The 20,309-nt window shown below is 39.9% G+C and overlaps 1 protein-coding gene across 1 annotated transcript in view; it reads left to right on the top strand.

The window, feature by feature from the left end:
• Window positions 1–20,309, top strand: part of LOC133763391 (protein NPAT) — a 68,100-nt gene that overhangs the window by 12,847 nt on the left and 34,944 nt on the right. The window contains exons 2-10 of the mRNA XM_062196963.1: window positions 3,436–3,554; window positions 8,116–8,176; window positions 9,537–9,609; window positions 12,674–12,714; window positions 13,552–13,776; window positions 14,886–14,967; window positions 15,826–15,913; window positions 16,952–17,043; window positions 17,124–17,211. Coding sequence (XP_062052947.1) covers window positions 3,436–3,554; window positions 8,116–8,176; window positions 9,537–9,609; window positions 12,674–12,714; window positions 13,552–13,776; window positions 14,886–14,967; window positions 15,826–15,913; window positions 16,952–17,043; window positions 17,124–17,211 — 869 coding nt within the window. The remainder of the gene's footprint in view (window positions 1–3,435; window positions 3,555–8,115; window positions 8,177–9,536; window positions 9,610–12,673; window positions 12,715–13,551; window positions 13,777–14,885; window positions 14,968–15,825; window positions 15,914–16,951; window positions 17,044–17,123; window positions 17,212–20,309) is intronic.

Here is a 20,309-nt window from a genome sequence, read left to right as displayed (position 1 = left end):
TTCCCCAGATGGCTGCAATGGCCAGAGCTGTGCTGATCTGAATCCAGAAGCCAGGAGTTTCCTCTGGGTCCCCCACACAGGTGCAGGGGCCCAAGGATTTGGGCCATCCTCTACTGCTTTCCTAGGCCATAGTAGACAGTGGGATCCAAAATGGAACAGCTGGAATTTGAACCAGTGCCCATATGAGATGCCAGCACTGCAGGCAGCAGCTTCACTCACTATGCCAGTGCTGGCCCCAGAAATTTTTTTACTTACTCTGTGATCCACCATTCATTCAGGACATGTTTTTCAGTCTCCATGTGTTTGCATATTTCCTAGAGATTTTTAAATTGTTAATTTCTAGCTTCATTCCATTGTGGTCAGATAAGATACATGATATAATTTGAATTTTTTTTTAATTTGCTGAGACTTGCTCTATGGCCTAGTGTGTGGTCTATCCTAGAGAAAGTTCAATGCATTGATAAAAAGAATGTGTACTTTTAAACTGTGGAGTGAAATGTACTGTAGGTATCAGTTATATCATGTGGCACATAGTGTTGATTAGCTCTGTTTCTTTGTTGATTATCTGTGTAGTTGATGTGTCCATTGATGAAAATGCAGTGTTGAAGTTCCACATTACTATGGTGTTGGAATCTTTGTCTCCCTTTAAATCTATTTTAGCATTTGTTTTAAATAGGTGCCTGGCATTGAGTGCATATACATTTATTATAGTCACATCTTCCTGTTGAATTGATCTCTTGATCATTACATAATGCCCTTCATCTCTTTTTAACTGTTTTTGTGTTCAAGTCTATGTTGTCTGATATTAGGCTGGCTACACCTGCCCATTTTTGCTTTCTGTTAGCATGGTAAATCTTTTTCCATACTTTCACTCTCAGTCTGTATGTATCTTTGTTGGTGAGGTATGTTTCTTGTAGGCAAAAAAGAAATGGGTCTTGTTTTTTAATCCATTTAGCTAGTTTGTATCTTTTTATTGCAGAGCTGAGGCCATTTACAGTCAAGGTTACTATTGATAAATAACAACTTGTCCCTGCCATTTTTTCCATAAATATTTCTATTGTTTACTTTGGATTTCTTTTGTACTTGTAATGGGAGATTTTTCTGCCTTCACCTTCTTTATTAGTGCTGACAAATTCAATTTCTGTTTGTTATGGAAGGTCTTTATTTCACTTTGATTCATAAATGAAAGCTTTGCAAGGTACAGTATTCTGGGTTGACAGTTTTTTGGTTTTTTGTTTTGTTTTGTTTTGTTTAATTTGAGAGGTAGAGTTACAGACAGACAGAGAGAGAGAGAGAGAGAGAGAGAGAAAGGTCTTCCTTCTGTTGGTTCACTCCCCAAATGGCTGCAACAGCTGGAGCCATGCTAATCCAAATCCAGGAGCCAGGTGCTTTCTCTTGGTCTCCCGTGCGGGTGCAGGGGCCCAAGCACTTGGGCCATCCTCCACTGCCCTCCCGGGCAACAGCAGAGAGCCGGACCGGAAGAGGAGCAACCAGGACTAGAACCCGGCGCCCATATGGGATGCCAGTGCCGCAGGTGGAGGATTAACCTAGTGCACCACGGCGCCGGCCCCTGTCAATGTAATTGGAGATCTTCTGAAAGCAATCTGAGGTTTCTCTTGTGCACATTTCAGTATAATTTCTTTGTTTTACTGTTGAAAGTTTAGCTACAATGTGTTGTGTTGAAAATCTTTTCTGATCATGTCTGTTAGGAGTTCTACATGCTTCTTCCTGTCCCTAAATGTCCCTTTCTCCAAATTGGGAAACTTTTCTGTTATTTCACTAAATAGACCTTTTTTTTTTTTTTTTTTTTTTGACAGGCAGAGTGGACAGTGAGAGAGACAGAGAGAAAGGTCTTCCTTTGCCGTTGGTTCACCCTCCAATGGCTGCTGCGGCCGGCGCACTGCGGCTGGCACACCGCGCTGATCCGATGGCAGGAGCCAGGTGCTTATCCTGGTCTCCCATGGGGTGCAGGGCCCAAGTACTTGGGCCATCCTCTACTGCACTCCCTGGCCACAGCAGAGAGCTGGCCTGGATGAGGGGCGACCAGGACTAGAACCCGTTGTGCCGGCGCCGCTAGGCGGAGGATTAGCCTATTGAGCTGTGGCGCCGGCCCTAAATAGACCTTCTAATCCATTCTCTCTTTGCATACCTTTTGGGACTCCTAAGACCTTTGTATTGGGTCATTTGATAGTATCCCATGTATCTCCAGCACTATTTTTTAGTTTTCTGATTTCTCTTTTTTTTTTTTTTTTTTTCCTGACTGAAAAATTTCCAGAGATTTGTCTTCTAGCTCGAATGTTCTTCTGGTTCATTGAGTCTGTTGTTAAGGCTTTCCACTATATTTTTTATTTTTATTTGACATTTAATTCTTCATTTATAGTATTACATTTTTGTTTCTCTTCCAAATTTCAGTTTCCTGTGAAAATTTTTTATTCATGTCATGTATAGATTTCTTTAATTCGTGAATTTGCTTCGCATTGCTTCTGAGTCATCCTATGGTTAATCTTCTCAATTCCGTTTCAGGCATTACATCAGTCTCTTCATCTTCCCATTCTAATATTGAAGAGTTCTTGTGTTTCTTTGGGGGAGTCATGTTGCATTCCTTGTTCTTGTTTCTTGTGTTTATTGATTTATTTTTAGGTATTTGTTGAAACACTTGTTGGCTTTCTCCACTTGTGGGTTTTATCTTTGAACAGTGCCTCTGTGGCTTAGTGGAGTATCTGCTCCTTCAGTGAAGACTCAGAGGCATGTACTCGCTCTCAGAAGCTGGCATGTCCTCCTGCCCCTGGCTGCGGGAATCATGTGCTGTGTGTGTGCTTGCTGCTGTGTGTCGGCTCACTCCATGGCATCCCTCTTATTTCTGTAGATTTCCACTGCAGACTTTGCTCCAACTCTCTCTTGGGCATAAACGTCCTCTATTTTTCCTCTGCTGTCTTCCCATGGTCAAATTCAGCACATCTTTTCTCTATTCAGACATCTTGGAATCATCCCCCCTTCTGATTCTTCTTGCACAGTAGGTGTTCTGTTTACTTTTTTTTCATAAATCATTAGGCACATAAATGAAGGTGCAAATAAATAACAGTATTGTGAGAATGTATTTTATTGGTAATCCAACAAGTGACTTAGTATTAAGATTTTAGAGTAGAGGGACATTCTTTATTTCTTCAGTGGTTTTCTTATAAGCACTTCTGTGAAATAATTGCACTTTTTCAGACACCTTAATTTATAGTTGAGCAAAAATTGTTTCCAGTGAGAGGCTACCTGTTTTATGTATTCTGTAGCACAACCACGTTTCTGGGCAAGCGTACGGAATACTAGAATGTCATACCTGAGGCTCCACTTGAGATACTGATATTTGCTCTAGTATTTTCTATAGCAGTTTTATGAAAATTGCAGAATTCCTTGAAAGTACCTAAATTTTTATTTTCCATTTAGGTTACTTGCAACAAGAAAATCTCACTTCTACCTGCCAGACTTTTATTTTAGAAAGTTCAAATTTAAAAGAATATGCAGAACACTGTACAGATGAAGGTTTTATCCCAGCCTGCTTACTGGTGAGTTATCTGTGACTTAAGGAAAATATTTTATCACTGACCAACACTAGAGACTATAAACAAAATTTTAAAACCAGCTCCTCAGCAACATCAGAAATGATAGAAAATCAGTACTTTGTATTCATGCATGACTGATGCGATCCAAAGAAGGCCAGCTGTTCTTGCACATTTATGCCATAGCTATTAAGTGAATTACAACTTATAACACCCTAATTTCTGATTAATTTCACTGCTGCTTGTCTTGGAACTTAATTTTTTTTCTGCATGGCCTCTATCTGCCTTCTTTCTTAAGACAGATATTTTGGTATCTTGCTGTCACCTCTTTTGTAAATATTACTATACCAGGAAACAATGATTTGTTCTATTTTATAATGGATACATTCCATGATATACATTGTACATTTGTTCACATAATGTTATTTTATTTTATATTTTTTGTTTGACAGGTAGAGTTAGACAGTGAGAGAAACAGAGAGAGAAGTCTTCCCTCTGGTGATTCACCCCCAAAATGGCCACCATGGCTGGCTCTGCGCCGATCTGAAGCCAGGAGCCAGGCACCTCCTCCTGGTCTCCCACACGGGTGCGGTGGCCCAAGTGCCCAGGCCATCCTCCACTGCCCTCCCGGGCCACAGTAGAGAGCTGGACTGGAAGAGGGGCTACCAGGACTAGAACCCGGCGTCCATATGGGATGCCAGCACCGTGGGGAGGATTAACCAAGTGAGCCAGAGTGCTGGCCCATAATGTCATTTTTTTTTAAACATGGCTTCTTTAAGAAGCATTTTGGGTGTCACAGACAACATAATTGTGTAAAAAATTTAAGAGAATCTATAAACAAGTGTTTTGCAAGGTCATAGCATATAAATGTACAAAACTCTTGTACTCCTCTTTACCTACAATTAATTAGAATTGAAATTTTTAAAAAATTCAGTTATGGGAACAGCATTGTGGCACAGCTGGGTGAGCTGCCATCTGTACTGCCAGTATCCCATATGAGCTCCAATTTGAGTCCCAGCTGCTCCACTTTTAATCCAGCTCTCTACTAATACATCTGCTAAGTTAAGTAACTCTTTAAAAAATGTATTCATCGGGATTGGCGCTGTGGCATAGTGGCCAGCTGCAGTGCTGGCATTCCATATTGGCGCCAGTTCAAGTCTCGGTTGCTCCACTTCTGATCTAGGTCTCTGCTATGGCCTGGGAAAGCAGTAGAAGATGACCCAAGTCCTTGCACGTCGGAGACCCAGAAGAAGCTCCTGGCTCTTGGCTTCAAATCAGAGCAGCTACAGCCCTTGTAGCCAATTAGGGAGTGAACCAGCAGATGGAAGACCACTATCTGTCTCCCTCTTCTCTCTCTGTGTAACTGACTTTCAAATAAATAAATAAATCTTTAAAAAATAAATGTGTTTATAATCATAGATGAGGGAGACATAATTTCTCAATGCAATATGGTGTTGTGGTTTGGATTTTGAAACAAAGGGACAGTTGAGAGAGAGAATGCTTTTCCATCAACTGATTGACTCCCCAAATTTCCACAACATACGGAGCTGGGCCAGGTCAAAATCAGGAACCAGCAGCTTCATACAGGTCTCCCAAATGGGTGGCAAACCCAGGTGCTCAGGCCATCCTCTGCTGCCTTTCCAGGTGCATTAACAGGAAGCTGGATCAGAAGTAGAGAAGACAGGCCTCAAAATGGCACTCTAATATGGGATGTGGGTATCCCAAGCAGTGGCTTAACCTACTGCATAACAACACCCACTCTCAATTTTATTTCTTTGTGTTGATAAAAGTACTGCGGTTATTTAAAATGTTAATGTTATAGGATGCCAAATAATGTGGAAATACTCTGAACTGTCTTTGGAGTTCGTTACAGAATCTACAATTATCTAAAAATAAAAATTTAAAGAAACAGTCTTCCAGGGTAGATAAGGGTAGATTCTTGGGCCTCATGTTTTAGATAAGGAATCTGACATTCAGAAAGATTAAATTGCATGCATCAAGTTTTTACAGGTAAGCAGCACTAAGAACACTTTGCTGTGTTCCTTCTGTTACTGTCTATTAGTAAAAGTGTACTAATTAGCAGTGTCCCAAAATAATAGTGGAAAAGAAGCAAATTAGGGAAAAGATGAAATGGTAAGAATATTTTAAGACTATGACTAGAAGTTGGGCATTCATAATCCTAAAGACTGAAATGCTCTGAAATTTGACACTTTTTGAACACTATCTTGTCACTCAAAAAGTTGCAGGTTTTGGAGCTTTATTAGATTAAGGACACTAGACTAGTAAAGTCTGTGCTAAGATACCAAAATTTTTCTTTAAAACTTCGAAACCTGAAACACTCTAGTCCTAAGCATTTCAGATTAAGGTACTTGTCCTGTATTTATTCCTGCTTACACCTTGTGAATCCAAAAGAAAGGGATTTCTCTCCTCTCTCAGGTGGTGGGAATCTCAGGTGTACATCTAAACTTGTATAGCTGTGGGGAAGATGAAGGAGTTATATGCAGAAAAGAACCTAGTTTTTCAGTCATTCAGCAATTAATTATTAAACACCATAAATAAAGCAAAGTAGTTCCAAGATGATATTAGGCAGATCTCCTACCATCTAAGTCTTTAATTAAAAAAAAAAAAAAAAATTGGAGAACTGCTATGAAAATTCAGGAAGAGAAAGAGAACTAATTGTCTCCTATGGGACATTGTCCTTAGTATGTTACATGTATTCTTTTTTAACATTCAAACATAAGAATCTGTGAATTAAGAGTTAGGGGCAGGTGCATGGTGGTACAGTAGTTAAAATACCACTTGAGGCCGGTGCTGTGGCTCATTTGGCTAATCTTCCAGCTGTGGCACCAGCATCTCGGGTTCTAGTCCCGGTGGGGAGCCGGATTCTGTCCCGGTTGCTCCTCTTCCATTCAAGCTCTCTGCTGTGACCCGGAAAGGCAGTGGAGGATGGCCCAAGTGCTTGGGCCCTGCACCTGCATGGGAGACTGGGAGGAAGTACGGCTCCTGGCTTTGGATCAGCGCAGCGCGCCAGCCATAGTGACCATTTGGGGGGTGAACCTTTCTCTCCGTTTCTCTCTCTATCACTGTCTAACTCTGTCTGTAAAAAAAAAAAAAAAAAAACAAAACCACTTGAGAACCCCCATCCTGTATCAGTGTCTGAGTTTGAGTCTGGGCTTTCAATTCCACCTTCTGCTAATGGACACCCTGGGAGACAGCAGGGCTCAAGAGCTTGGACCCAGATTGAGTGCATTTGTGGAGTGAACCAGTCAATGAAAGATACTTCTTTCTTTCCCTCTGCCTTTCAGATAAAATGAAAATAAAAATTGTAATGAATTTATATGTCCATTTTATACATGTAATAGTAAGCTGTAGAGAGTTGAGGTGATTTGTCTTGCATGTGGCAAATGTTGAATTTGAAACTAGAATTTTCTCCAAAATTATTGTTCTTGCCTATTTTATGACTTCGGACTTGAGGTAATAAACAATAAAATCCTACTCTTGAGTTATAGTTATGGGAATAGAACAACAGAGATGTGCTGATGAGAAGATTTAAATGAGAAGAAATAATCTGATCTTTTGTAAGGAAGTCTCTTTCACACTTCAGGGGTTTTTTTGTTTGTTTGTTATCGAAATTCAAATTGCTTTCAGGATAGCCAGGGCAGGAGCCAGTGCTGTGGCATAGCAGGGAAAGCTGCCATCTGCAATACCTGCATCCCTATGGGCACTGTTTCAAGTGCTTGTGCCTCTGCACTCATGTGGGAGACCTGGAAGAAGCTCCTGGCTCCTGGCTTTGGTCTGGCTCAGCCCTGGCCACTGTGGCCATTTGGGGAGTGAACCAGCAGGTGGAAGATCAATCTGTCTCTCACATTCTGCCTTTCGAATAAATAAATCTCAAAGGGGGGTGGCAGATTAGAGCTGTGTCCTTACTGTTTTTAAATAATAGTGTCTGAATCTGTACCTGCCAGCTAAAAATTGCCTTTGTGCCCATGGACTATCATAGCTAAAGAAACATAGTCATAATGTCCTATTCTAACAGGTAAGATTCTTTACCCTTAGTAGATTTGAGCAATCCCTGACTTCAGTGTGTATTTTCGTTAAGATTTACTTATTAGAGAATCAATGTTAAAGACAGAAAGAGGGAGAGACAGATAAAGAAGTCTTCCATCTGCTGGTTCACTCCCAGCTGACAGCAGTAACCAGAGCTGGGCTGATGCGAAGCTAGGACTCAGGAGCTTCATCTGGGTCTCCACTTGGGTGCAGGGGCCCAAGCACTGGGGCCATCCTGAACTTCCTTTCCAGGCCATTAGCAAAATCTGGATGGGAAGAGGAGCAGCCTTGACACAAACTGTACTTGTGCCCATATGGGATGCCAGCACCACATGCAGAGTCCTAGACTACTACACCACAGTGCCTGTCCTGGACTATTTCATTTTACCCTTGTATCAGAGGTGGTTGTGCAACCCACATCTTTTATGAACTTCAGAGTGGTGGAATGTTTCATGGTAAGAAATCATTGGTAGTAGTACATGATTTTGATGCTGTTTCATCCTTTTTTTTTTTTTTTCAGTCTTTATTCGGAAAAAACTTGACAACAATTTTGAATGAATATGTAGCTATGAAAGCAAAAGGTAAGAAAGAAGTCAGGTTAAGGAATTGTTTGTTCCTTTTCTTTATAGCATTATATTCTTGTAATGTTTTGTAAAACCCTTAGGTAAACTAGTCTCAGTTTGATTAGATTAATTTTCCTGGAAGAGTAGTTCATTTCTGTTTAGAGTGATATATAAAATGCAAAAAATCTGTGTTAGTAAGCATAGCTAAAAAATTGTCTTTTAAAAAGACTAAAATAAAACTTTTAACTAATTTATCTATATTAATGAATAGGAATTACTATATCTTAGGAAGTTTGAAACTAACATTTTACCTTTTATGTAGTTGAAGTCTAGACACAGAAAGCCAGTCATAAGAACCTAGCTTCTAGTTCCAGAACATAAAGCAATAATTGCCCAAATTGATAATGTTTTAAGGGCAAAATTCTGATTGTTTATCTTCTCTAATATTATTTTCAAAGCTTATAACATTAACTGAAGAATTAGCATGAAATGTAGCATAAAAGAAGCTTAACATTTATTCAGTACTGTCTCTGTGTAAACATTGTGTTGGGTGTTTTCATGTTTTTATCTCCCTTATTCTTTAAAATAGCCTCATAGGAGGTATAGTTTAGATACATTTTTAAATAATAGGAAACTGGGGATTACATTTCTGCACTAAAAAGAAATTTGCGTGACCTTTATGAAAGTTATTATAAAGGAAATTATCATAATTACTTCCAAATGTCACATGATACCAGGTAGAACAAAGATTAAAAAAAAAAAAAAAGTTTGCCCTTTTATAAAGGAAAAGAAAATAAAAATTATTTGCCTAAAAACCTTCAGGGGGCTGGGCATTCGGTGCAGTGGTTAGAATGATGCTTGGCACGCTTATGTCCCATTGTAGATTGCCTGATTTGAAACCTGGCTTCACTCCTGAATCTAGCTTCCTGCTGATGGGCACTCGGGAAGCAACAGGTCATGGCACAGGTGGTTAGGTCCCTGCCACTCATGTGGGAGATGTGCGTTGAATCCCTAGCTCCTGATTTTTCCCTTGCCCAACCCAGGGTGTTGCAGGCATTTGGAAAGTGGACAACCACATGGGAACTCCCTCTCTCTCTTCCTTGCCCTCTCCTCCCTCCTTCCTACCCTTCCTTTCAAATAAATTAATTTTTTTAACGTGTCACAGTTTTTGCAGATGTCCATTTCTACTCATATTGGATATCCAATGACTTGAGAAAAAGAAAGTAATGTTATTTCTTTGCAGACCATTTTGCCAAATGGGTTTATTTCTCAATTCCAACATACCAGCCACTGAAAGACAAGTTTTTTCAGTAATTTACTGTGCATTGTTCAAATTGAAATATGAATTTTCTTCAACTTTTTCCTTTTTATGATTTAGAAACATCAAATGATGTCCCAGCTATAATGTCATCTCTGTGGAAGAAGTTAGACCATACACTTTCTCAAATCAGGTAACAAGCTAATTAGAATGTGTATAAATGATTTTGGTATACATACTTTCAGATAATCTTGAGACCTGTGCAGTGTACTTATAGAACATTTATCTAATTTTAAAATTATTTAGATGTTATTGACATTTCTTTGGAATAGTTGGAAATAAACTGTATACTTTTAGTAAAATGTTTACAAATTAATAAATTGAGATGTATAGAAGTTGAATGACACTTCCAAATTTCCATAGCAATTTAAAGGCAGATCGAGGGCTACAATAGCTCTCCTAATCCCAGTTCTCTTAGGTATCTGTCTCTTTGGTGCATATTCAGAGAATTGATATGTTGAATCTATGGCCCATTGGTTCTTCACTTGTAGACACAAGCTTGAAAAAAATTCTTCTAGCATCTTTTATATTTGGAATTTTCTCACAGTAATAGATATTCAAATTCTGTCTAAATTATAGCCTTGGAATGCCAATACTGACCCTGCTACTATTAATTTGTAACATCCCCTATTTGATTTTTGTGTCTATTGTAAAAACCACAGTGTCTTAGCCCTTTTCTCAGAGCTACAAGTAACTGCCTCACCTAACTGCAGGAGGGCCTTTATTTTATTCTGCTTAAACTACTTAAAAAAAAAAAAAAGTAGGGGTGGGTGTGTTCTAAATGCTTTCTGCATAACTGAACCACATCTTATTTGGTAGTCTTGTCTTTATATTTCCCTTTCCTAACTCTTGCCTTTTCTGCCCTTAAAAAATCTTCAGCGACATTGATAGTGTAGTGAATACTCAAAAAATCTATATAAGCTTATTGAGATTTTATTGACAAAATATTACATAGTAAAGATTCATAGCCAAGTTTTCTCTTAGGTTGCTTTCTGTGTTGTTAAAAGTGTGTTGGGGTGGGTGTTTACTATAACATTTTTAAGTCGCTGCTTGGGGTGCTTACATAAAATTTTGGAGTTCCTAGTTTTTAAATCCCAGCTGCTCGGTGTCTGATCCAGCTTCCTGCTAATGGCATCCATGTTGGAGACTGGGATGGAGTTCTTGGCTCCTGCTGTCAGCCTAGCCCAGCCCTGGCTGTTGTATTCATACGTGGAGGATCTCTGTTGGCTTTGTCAATCTGCCTTTTAAATCAAATGAAAATTAAAATTTTTAAGTAAATGGAAGTACATTAATCAATTGCATAAGTTTTGTAGGCAGACTTTTTGACACATTCACTGAAATAGTAGCATTGTGTCTGTGACAAACAGATGCATGAATGGGTAAATGCAAATTCATAGTAAAGGGATTTGCGTATACTATAAATTTTCATGTACATTTTGCTCCTTCCTTAGACTAGAATAAAATAAATCCATGGTCATAAATTTGATAAAAGCAAGGTTCCTTTGACATCAGCTTTGGGATTCTGAAATACATATGTCTGGATTCATATGTGAAATCAGAATTTCTCTGGGAAGGCATCTTTGTAATTATAAGAGCCAATTTAAAATGTTACACTTTGTGGGGCCGGTGCCGTGGTACACTAGGTTAATCCTCCGCCTGCAGCATAGGTATCCCATATGGGCGCCGGGTTCTAGTCTGGGTTGCTCCTCTTCCAGGCCAGCTCTCTGCTGTGGCCTGGAATAGCAGTGGAGGATGGCCCAAGTGCTTGGGTCCCTGCACCCAAGTGCGACACCCAGAAGAAGCTCCTGGCTTCGGATCAGCGCAGCTGCAGCTATTTGGGGAGTGAACCAATGAAAGGAAGACCTCTCTGTCTGTTTCTCTCACTGTCTGTAAACTCTACCTGTCAAATAAATAAATAAATAATCTAGAAAAAAAAGTTACACTTTGTTGTTTACTTGCATGTGTAAATTTCAAATCAAAAAATTTTTTTAAGATTTATTTATTTGAAAGACGGTTACAGTGCCTTAAACTTATGAGTAAGGAAAGACAGTTACAGAGAGAGGTATTGACAGAGAGGTCTTCTATCCGCTAGTTTACTCCCTAGATGGCTACAACAACTGGAGCTGAACAATCTGAAGCTAGGAGTCAGGACTTTCTTCCGGGTCTCCCACAGGGGTACAGGGGCTCAAAGACTTGGGCCATCCTCCGCTGCTTTCCCAGCCACGTTCGCAGGGAACTGGATCAGAAGTGGAACAGCTGGGACTTGAACCAGCACCCATATGGGATGCCAGCACTGCGGGCAGAGGCTTTAACCCACTGCACCACAGCCTGGCCCCCCCTGAAATTGTATTCTTTCTTAATTTAAATTTTTTTTTAATTTTTTTTTTAATTTTTTGACAGGCAGAGTAGATAGTGAGAGAGAGAGAGACAGAGAGAAAGGTCTTCCTTTTTGCCGTTGGTTCACCCTCCAATGGCCGCTGCGGCCGGCGCATCGCACTGATCCAAAGCCAGGAGCCAGGTGCTTCTCCTGGTCTCCCATGTGGGTGCAGGGCCCAAGGACTTGGGCCATTCTCCACTGCCTTCCCGTGCCACAGCAGAGAGCTGGCCTGGAAGAGGGGCAACCGGGATAGAATCCGGCGCCCCAACAACCAGAACTAGAACCCGGTGTGCCGGTGCCACAAGGCGGAAGATTAGCCTGTTAAACCACGGTGCCAGCTCCGTATTCTTAATTTAATGATAAGGCATTCTAATATATATTGCATTAGGTATGAGCTTAATTACTGTGGCCCAGGAGTGCAGTGGAGGATGGCCCAGGTCCTTGGGCCCTGCACCCAAGCATGGGAGACCAGGAGGAAGCACCTGGCTCCTGGCTTCGGATTGGCACAGCATGCTGGCTGTAGCAGGCATTTGGGGGGTGAACCAATGGAAGGAAGACCTTTCTCTCTGTCTCTTCTATCTCACTAACTCTCCTGTCAAAAAAAAAAAAAATGTATAAATGTGTATGAATGTGTTTACATAACAGTGCCTTTCTCATTAAGGTTGGTAGGGTTGTTTACCCAAAAAAACTGTTTCTCTTTTGTGTTTGAGATAGATCTGTTGCCTTTTAGCTCATAATTTATTTCAAGTCTGAGTATATAAACAGTGAGTCTCAGCAACAAAATTTTTTTTAATGAATAACTGCTTTATTTTGTTTGCAGGAGCATGCAAAGTTCTCCAGGGCTTGCTGCTAGTCAGAGAGGTTGGTATTCAACTTTACACTATAAACAATGTTTATAATTTCTTCAGACTCAGATTGATGAACATTTTCATTAATTCATGTATGCCATCTATATATTTAAACCGGTATTGTTCAGTATTGTATATATTTAAACTAGTGTTATAGTAGAGAATGTTTTCATATATCATAAAAATGCATATTTTAAATATTCTTTACATGTCCTTATTAGCTGTCATGTAGTATCATCTTAAAATTCTCATGCCAGTAGTTTTATTTCATGGGAGAGTTATTAGTAAGAATTATTACAGAACGTATGTAGTTTTGGATTTAGAGCCTGAGTGTATTTATTTTAATTGGTTTCTTAAAAAATCATTACATAGGCCGGCGCTGCGGCTCAGTAGGCTAATCCTCCGCCTTGCGGCGCCGGCACACCGGGTTCTAGTCCCGGTCGGGGCACCGATCCTGTCCTGGTTGCCCCTCTTCCAGGCCAGCTCTCTGCTGTGGCCAGGGAATGCAGTGGAGGATGGCCCAAGTCCTTGGGCCCGGCACCCCATGGGAGACCAGGAGAAGCACCTGGCTCCTGCCGTCGCATCAGAGCGGTGCGCCGGCCGCAGCGCGCCTACCGCGGCGGCCATTGGAGGGTGAACCATCAGCAAAAAGGAAGACCTTTCTCTCTGTCTCTCTCTCTCTCACTGTCCACTCTGCCTGTCAAAAAAATAAAAATAAAAAAATCATTACATAAATCCAGTTGATTTTTTTTTTTTAGTTTGTAGCTCCATTGTTATATTTAGATCATGTCATAAAATTCTGAAAACTATTTTTAACACTGAATTAATGTTAAACACCCCTGTGTTTCAGCCCGAACAAGAAATGGAATTGCAGAAATCAAACGACAGAGAAGGCTTGCATCTCAAGCAGCTCCTGTCACTTCAGAGTTGCTGACTTTGCCTTATCTTCCAGGACAATTGATCACATCTCCTTTGGCACCTACACAGGTTGTTCGACCAACTGGCCCAATTTCAGCTCCACTGAAGTCAAATTTTGTAGTGGTCAACCATTCACAGTCACAAGATAATGTAACTGGTAAATTTAAATTTCATTCTCTTAATCTTTGTTGTTAATCAGATTATATAAGTGAGATAATATACTAAAGTCCTATAGTCATATACAAAATTATGGCCACCAAAAACAAATAGAATTGGGAAAAGCTATAAGTGTTAGAGTTGCCATAAAATAAGCATATAAAATCTGAATTTTAATCTAAAATTTGTTCTCTTTCTACTTGCACTGATGTCCAACTTTATACTCTTCTAATTCTTGAATTTTGGCATTAATCTAAAAGATGCTGCTGTATTTTATTTTAAATGGAATACACCTTATATTTTACCACTTAATTTATCCCAGTTCTGAAATGAGGAATGTTTTTCCTTAATATTGCAACTGAATCTTGAGATTGAAATTAACTTAGAAATGATGTGATACATCTTGCTGTTGTATACATAAAATTACCAGATGCATGATAGTAATGGGCAAAAAACTAGTGAATGATGAAGCTGAAATTAGCTCCGTTCCAAGCTAGTCTTGTTTTTATTGATCTCCCTTGTTGCCATCTTTCCTCCAAATGCTTTTCTACACCCAGAACACCTGGCTGTTAATTTCTTACACCTTTTCTATTCTGATGTGTTATTCTTTGTTGAGACTATACTATAATTTGTGTTTTGTTGTGAAATATTAAAGCATAGGTACTTTAATGTCTAACACAATGCCTTTTACATATTAAGTACTTGGTAAATGTTAACTAAATTGTAATACAAAATAATAATCAGCATTTAATGATCTTTATCCCAGTTAAGAAAACCTTATTCAGGGGCTGGTGCTGTGACACAGCAGGTTAAACTGCTGCCTGCGGCACTGGCATCCCATATAAGCTCCAGTTCCTGTCCCTGCTACTCTACTTCTGATCCAGCTCCCTGCTAATAGACCTGGGAAAGCAGCTGAATATGGCTCAAGTACTTGGGCCCTTGCACCAACATGGGAGACCTGGATGAAGCTTCTTGCTCCTGGCTTTGGCCTGGCCCAGCCCTGGCCATTGCAACCATTTGGGAGTAAACCAGCAGATTGAAAAGTCTCTAATTTAAAAAAAAGAGCTATTCAGTTTCCTCAACTTATTGTTTTATTTTCTTGAAATGTAGCTGGAGAGACTTTAAATATGGGTCCTGGACCTCAGGAAAGGAAAACTCATGCCAGTTTAATGTCTCCTGGTAGACGTAAAAGGTAAATGATTTTTAAAATGCGCAAGTTGCAGATGACCATTAAAAAAGAAATAATAGACATTTACATTGTTAATAAAGTACTGATACTGAAGTAAGTTTTGAGGATTGTCTACTGTTATATCCATTCCTAAACACATCTTTTTGTACATTTATTCTTCAAGAAATTATGTTGCATGCTTCTATCATTGATATAACACTGTTTCATGGGAATTATGGGGGTTTTTTGTAATGATATATAAAATAATGATGTATGTGCTAACAATTGATGTTATCACAGATCTTTTACAGAATGTAATTAAATTTTTTAAAAAAAATAACACATAATACCAGCATGGTTTATGCCCCCAAACACTTAAAGTACTAATTCAATTGGTAGGGTCTTTCCAGGTATGTTCTTGGAAAAAAGTTCTGTTCATTTATACTTAATCTTCGTACCTTTGTTGGAAGGATGTTTAAGAGAAGAGAGAGAATAGTTTTTAAAATGTGTCCTCTCTTTTGCAGTGGGGGGAGGATGTCTCTGAACTGACAACCTGTAGATATTTTGATTGAGTTTTTAAAGCCTACATATACTTTATTTCTTGCCATTCTTCTCTAAAATCTAATAATGCAGTTAGTCTGAAACCATTATAAAATGTATAAGGTGGCAGCACTTGCTTGGTTTTGACTATATAGCTAGTAAATGGTAAAACTAGACCTCATATTTATTCTCAAAGTGTCATATTGCTTTTTTTCTACTCTGTTCCTATCGCCAATAGAGAAAATAATCTTTTCTACCATGATTATAAATTTTATATATAGCTAATGTAGAATCTGTTCAAGACATGGTAGTTGCAAAGCAAACTTCTTAAATTTCTTTCAGTGACTCTCAAAGAAAAAGTATCAACTTTTCTGGGCCTCATTCAACAATACGGAATTTGCAGGATCCTAATGCATTTGCAGTAGAAAAAGTAAGTGACCCTCTAAAACTTTACAACTTAAAATATTGCTGAATTTAAAAATAGTATCATAAAGGGTGAACATTGTGTCACAATGGTTTAAGCCACCTTTTAGAACAACCACAACCCACAACTGAATGCTAGTTCAAGTCCTGGCTCTTCTGCTTCTGATCCAGCATCCTACTAATGCACCTGGAGGCAGCAGATGGTGACTGCTATTCTTGGGTCCCTTCCATTCATTTGAGACCTGCATGGGGCTCCTGGCCCCTGGCTTTGGCCAAGTTTAACCCCAGCTGTTGGATGTATTTTGGGAGTGACCCAGTGGATGGAAGATATAGATCTCTGTTTACTCCTTTATTTCTGTCACTTTGCCTTTCAAATAAATCAGTAAATCTTTTTTAAAAAAATTAAAATATTAAAATTGGATACATCTTGTGTATATGTATATAAAATATACATATAAACTAGTATGTATGTATAAAAACATACCTATAAATACATGTATAAAATACAGTATTTCCTTAAGACTGAGCATTGCAATAGCCTTGGGATACAGAATAAGAATATGTAACTGTGGGAGATAATCTGTTCAGAATAGATAATGTGACAAATATACCAGATAAGAAACTTTTGATATTTCTAGGAAACTATAAACGTTTTGTTCTTGCTGGATCATGTTGTAATAGGGCATTTTTCTGGAACTGATTATGTCAAGAGGGAGCATGTAAAATTCATTTTAAAAAATGGAATTTCAAAAATAAATTTAATTTGGTTTTTTAAAAAGTTTTTCAAAACCACACATTTTCATAATAAAATTTTTCCATAAACTTCTTAAACACCTCCACCTGGGAAGATAAAGAGCATGACTATAAGCAGTGAAGAAAGAATTGGTGAAAGATAAAAATTGCTAAGTTTAGGTTTTGATATGGAGAAAGCCGCCACAGCTTCAGAGTTTTTACATGAGTTTGTCAAAATTATCCAGATTCTTTTGATTTCAAATTAAAATAAAACTTTCCTATTCTTTTGCTAATAATTGACTTTGTTTTCCAGCAAATGGTTATTGAAAATGCACGAGAAAAAATATTAAACAACAAATCTCTTCAAGAAAAGTTAGCAGAAAACATTAATAAATTTTTGACGAGGTAAGCAGTATATCTAAGATACCAATTTAAAGGTGCCTAATTGTGTAACTCTGCTAAAAATTTCCCTTTCTGTTTTACAGTGATAATAGTATTGCTCAAGTACCTAAGCAAGCAGATAGCAACCCTACTGAGCCAGAAACTTCAATTGATGAACTCTTGGGACTTCCGGTATGGGTAGATATATATATATGTGACTGTGTGTGTGTGATACATATTTCCCTAGTTAAAACTGGTGATATGTTGATTTCCCTCCAAAACCAAAGAGTTAATGTATGAAATGCTTTAAAACAATTAAGATACAGCTTTCCATCTTTACCTGAAAATGTGTTAGAAATTGACTTTGAAAATGGAAGCCATAGAGGCCAGTGCTGTGGCACAGCAGTTTAAAGACCCAGCCTGAAGCACAAGCATCCCATATTGGCGCCAGTTCGAGTCCCAGCTGCTCCACTTCCAGTCCAACTCTCTGCTATGGCCTGGTAAAGCAGTAGAAGATGGCCCAAGTCCTTGGGCCCCTGTATCCATGTGGGAAACCTGGAAGAAGCTCCTGGCTTCGGATCAGCTCAGCTCTGACCATTGTGATCATTTGGGGAATGAACCAGCCTAATGGAAGATCTCAATCTTGATCCCTCTCCTCTCCCTCCCTCCCCCCTCTCTTCTCCCCTCTCTTCTCCCCTCCCCTCTCTTCTCCCCTCTCCTCTCCTCTCCCCTCTCCCCTCTCCTCTCTCCTCTCTCTCTCTCTCCTTTCTCTCTCCTTTCTCTCTCCTCTCTCTGTTCTCTCCTCTTTCCCCTCTCTCTCTGACTCTACCTCTGTAACTCTGCCTTTCAAATAAATATTTTTGAAAAAATATCTATGTATTGCATTATCAAAGTGGTAAAAGTAATAAGCTATTTCTGTGGCCGGCGCCACAGCTCACTAGGCTAATCCACCACAAGCGCCGGCACCCCGGGTTGTAGTCCTGGTTGGGGCGCCGGATTCTGTCCCAGTTGCCCCTCTTCCAGTCCAGCTCTCTGCTGTGGCCTAGGAAGGCAGTGGAGGATGGCCCAAGTGCTTGGGCCCTGCACCCACATGGGAGACCAGGAGGAAGCACCTGGCTCCTGGCTTTGGATCAGTGGCAGCCATTTGAGGGGTGAACCAACGGAAAAGGAAGACCTTTCTCTCTGTCTCTCTCTCACTGTCTAACTCTGCCTGTCAAAAAACAAAATAAAATAAAGTAATGAGCTATTTCTAAACCATCTAATAGCTAAGCAGTTTTGCCCTGTATCTAAAATCTCTTACTCATACAATAGTCCATTCTGGATTTCCAAGTATTTAATGTTTAACAGCTCATTAGTGAGAAGATTGATGATTGTAATAATCAACAATATATATGAGGTAGCTTCAAAAAGTTGTGGCGGGGGTATACATTTAATCTAGTGACTAAAACACCAGTTAAGCTGCCTGTGTCCCACATCAGAGTGCATGGTCTGAATACCCAGCTCCAGCTCCTAAATCCATTATCCTTCTAATACAAACCCAGGAGGCAGGTGTGATGGCTAAAATGATGAAGCTTCTGGGACCCAGGTAGGAGACACAGACTGAGTTCCCAACTCCCAGCTTCAGCCTAGCTCATGCTGGCTGTTGCAGACATTTGGGAAGTCTCTTTGTCTCTCGGGAAATTCACATTATCCTTTAATTCAAATTCTTCATGAACTTTTTGAAGTCCTTTCCTACAGTGTTTAAATTATATCTCTTCTACACTGCTACAAACTATATAGTATGATAAAGATAAGTCCAACTCATATTTAACAAAATAGACACTAAAAAACACTGAATGAATAATTATGCAAGATATTCCTTCGAAGATAGGGGCTGCAGTCACTGTTGCTGTTCAGTCTTGAATACAAAAAGTGACTATAACAGCACAGCAATTAAATCTCCACTTTGTTTTTTTTTTTTTTTTTTTTTAAGATTATTTATTTATTTCAGAGGTAGAGTTACAGTGAGAGGGAGAGACAGAGGGAAAGGTCTTCCATCCGCTGGTTCACTCCCCAAATGGCCGCAACTAGCAGGAGTTGCGCCGAACGGGAGCCAGGAGCTAGGAGCTTCTTCTGGGTTTCCCACTCAGGTGCAGGGGCCCAAGGACTTGAGCCATCTTCCTTTGCTTTCCCAGGCCATAGCAGAGAGGTGGATGGGAAGAAGAGCAGCCAAGACTGGAACCTGCGCACACATGGGATGCTGGCACCGCAGGTGCAGGATTAGCCTATGGCGCCACAGCACCGGCCCCTAAATCTCCACACTTTTTTTTTTAATTTCTTTTATTTATTTTTTTATTTTTGACAGAGCGGACAGTGAGAGACAAAGGTCTTCTTTTACTGTTGGTTCACCCTCCAATGGCCGCCACGGCTGGCGCGCTGCTGCCAGCGCACCGCGCTGATCCGAAGCCAGGAGCCAGGTGCTTCCCCCTCGTCTCCCATGCGGGTGCAGGGCCAAAGCACTTGGGCCATCCTCCACTGAACTCCGGGGCCACAGCAGAGAGCTGGACAGGAAGAAGGGCAGAATCCGGCGACCCGACCAGGGCAGAATCCGGCGACCCGACCAGAACTAGAAACCTGTGTGCTGGGGCCGCAGGCGGAGGATTAGCCTATTGAGCCGCGGCACCCGCCTAAATCTCCACTTTTAACATGAGCATCCCATATCAGAATCCACTCTGCTTCTGATTCTGATCCAGCTTATTGCCAATGGACCAAGGAAGGCAGTGGAGGATGGCTCACGTGCTTGGGCTCTTTGCCACCCATGGAGGAGATCAAGCTGCAATTCTGACTCCTGGCTTTGCCCTGGCTCTTGCAGCTATTTGGGGAGTGAGGTAGTAGATAGATCAATTGCTCTCTGTTGATCTCTCCTTCCCTCTCCACTGCCACATGTGTCGGTGTGGGTGTATGTACCTGTATATACCCCTCTTAGTTGTTCTGCCTTTCAAATAAATCTTTAAAAACAAAGAATGAGCCAGCCAAGGTAAAGGAAGAATTTTACACTGTATAACATTTTTCCATGTACAGTTTTCCTTTTTTGAAGAGTAACTGAGGTTGTGGCTATAGCACATCCATGTACTTGTAATTCTGAAAATGTAAACATTTTTTATTGACATGCCCATGTGAATTCATTATAATAGGTTTTCTTTGAATTCTAAGTAAAACCATTCAATATTTTTTCCATACGCCAGTACTTTATTAAAAAAATTTCCTATATAAACATTTAACTAGTACATTCCCTTTATCTAAATTTTTAT

Source organism: Lepus europaeus, chromosome 7 (genome assembly GCF_033115175.1).
Source record: "Lepus europaeus isolate LE1 chromosome 7, mLepTim1.pri, whole genome shotgun sequence".
Taxonomy (NCBI): domain Eukaryota; kingdom Metazoa; phylum Chordata; class Mammalia; order Lagomorpha; family Leporidae; genus Lepus; species Lepus europaeus.
This window is presented reverse-complemented; position numbering and strand designations above follow the sequence as displayed.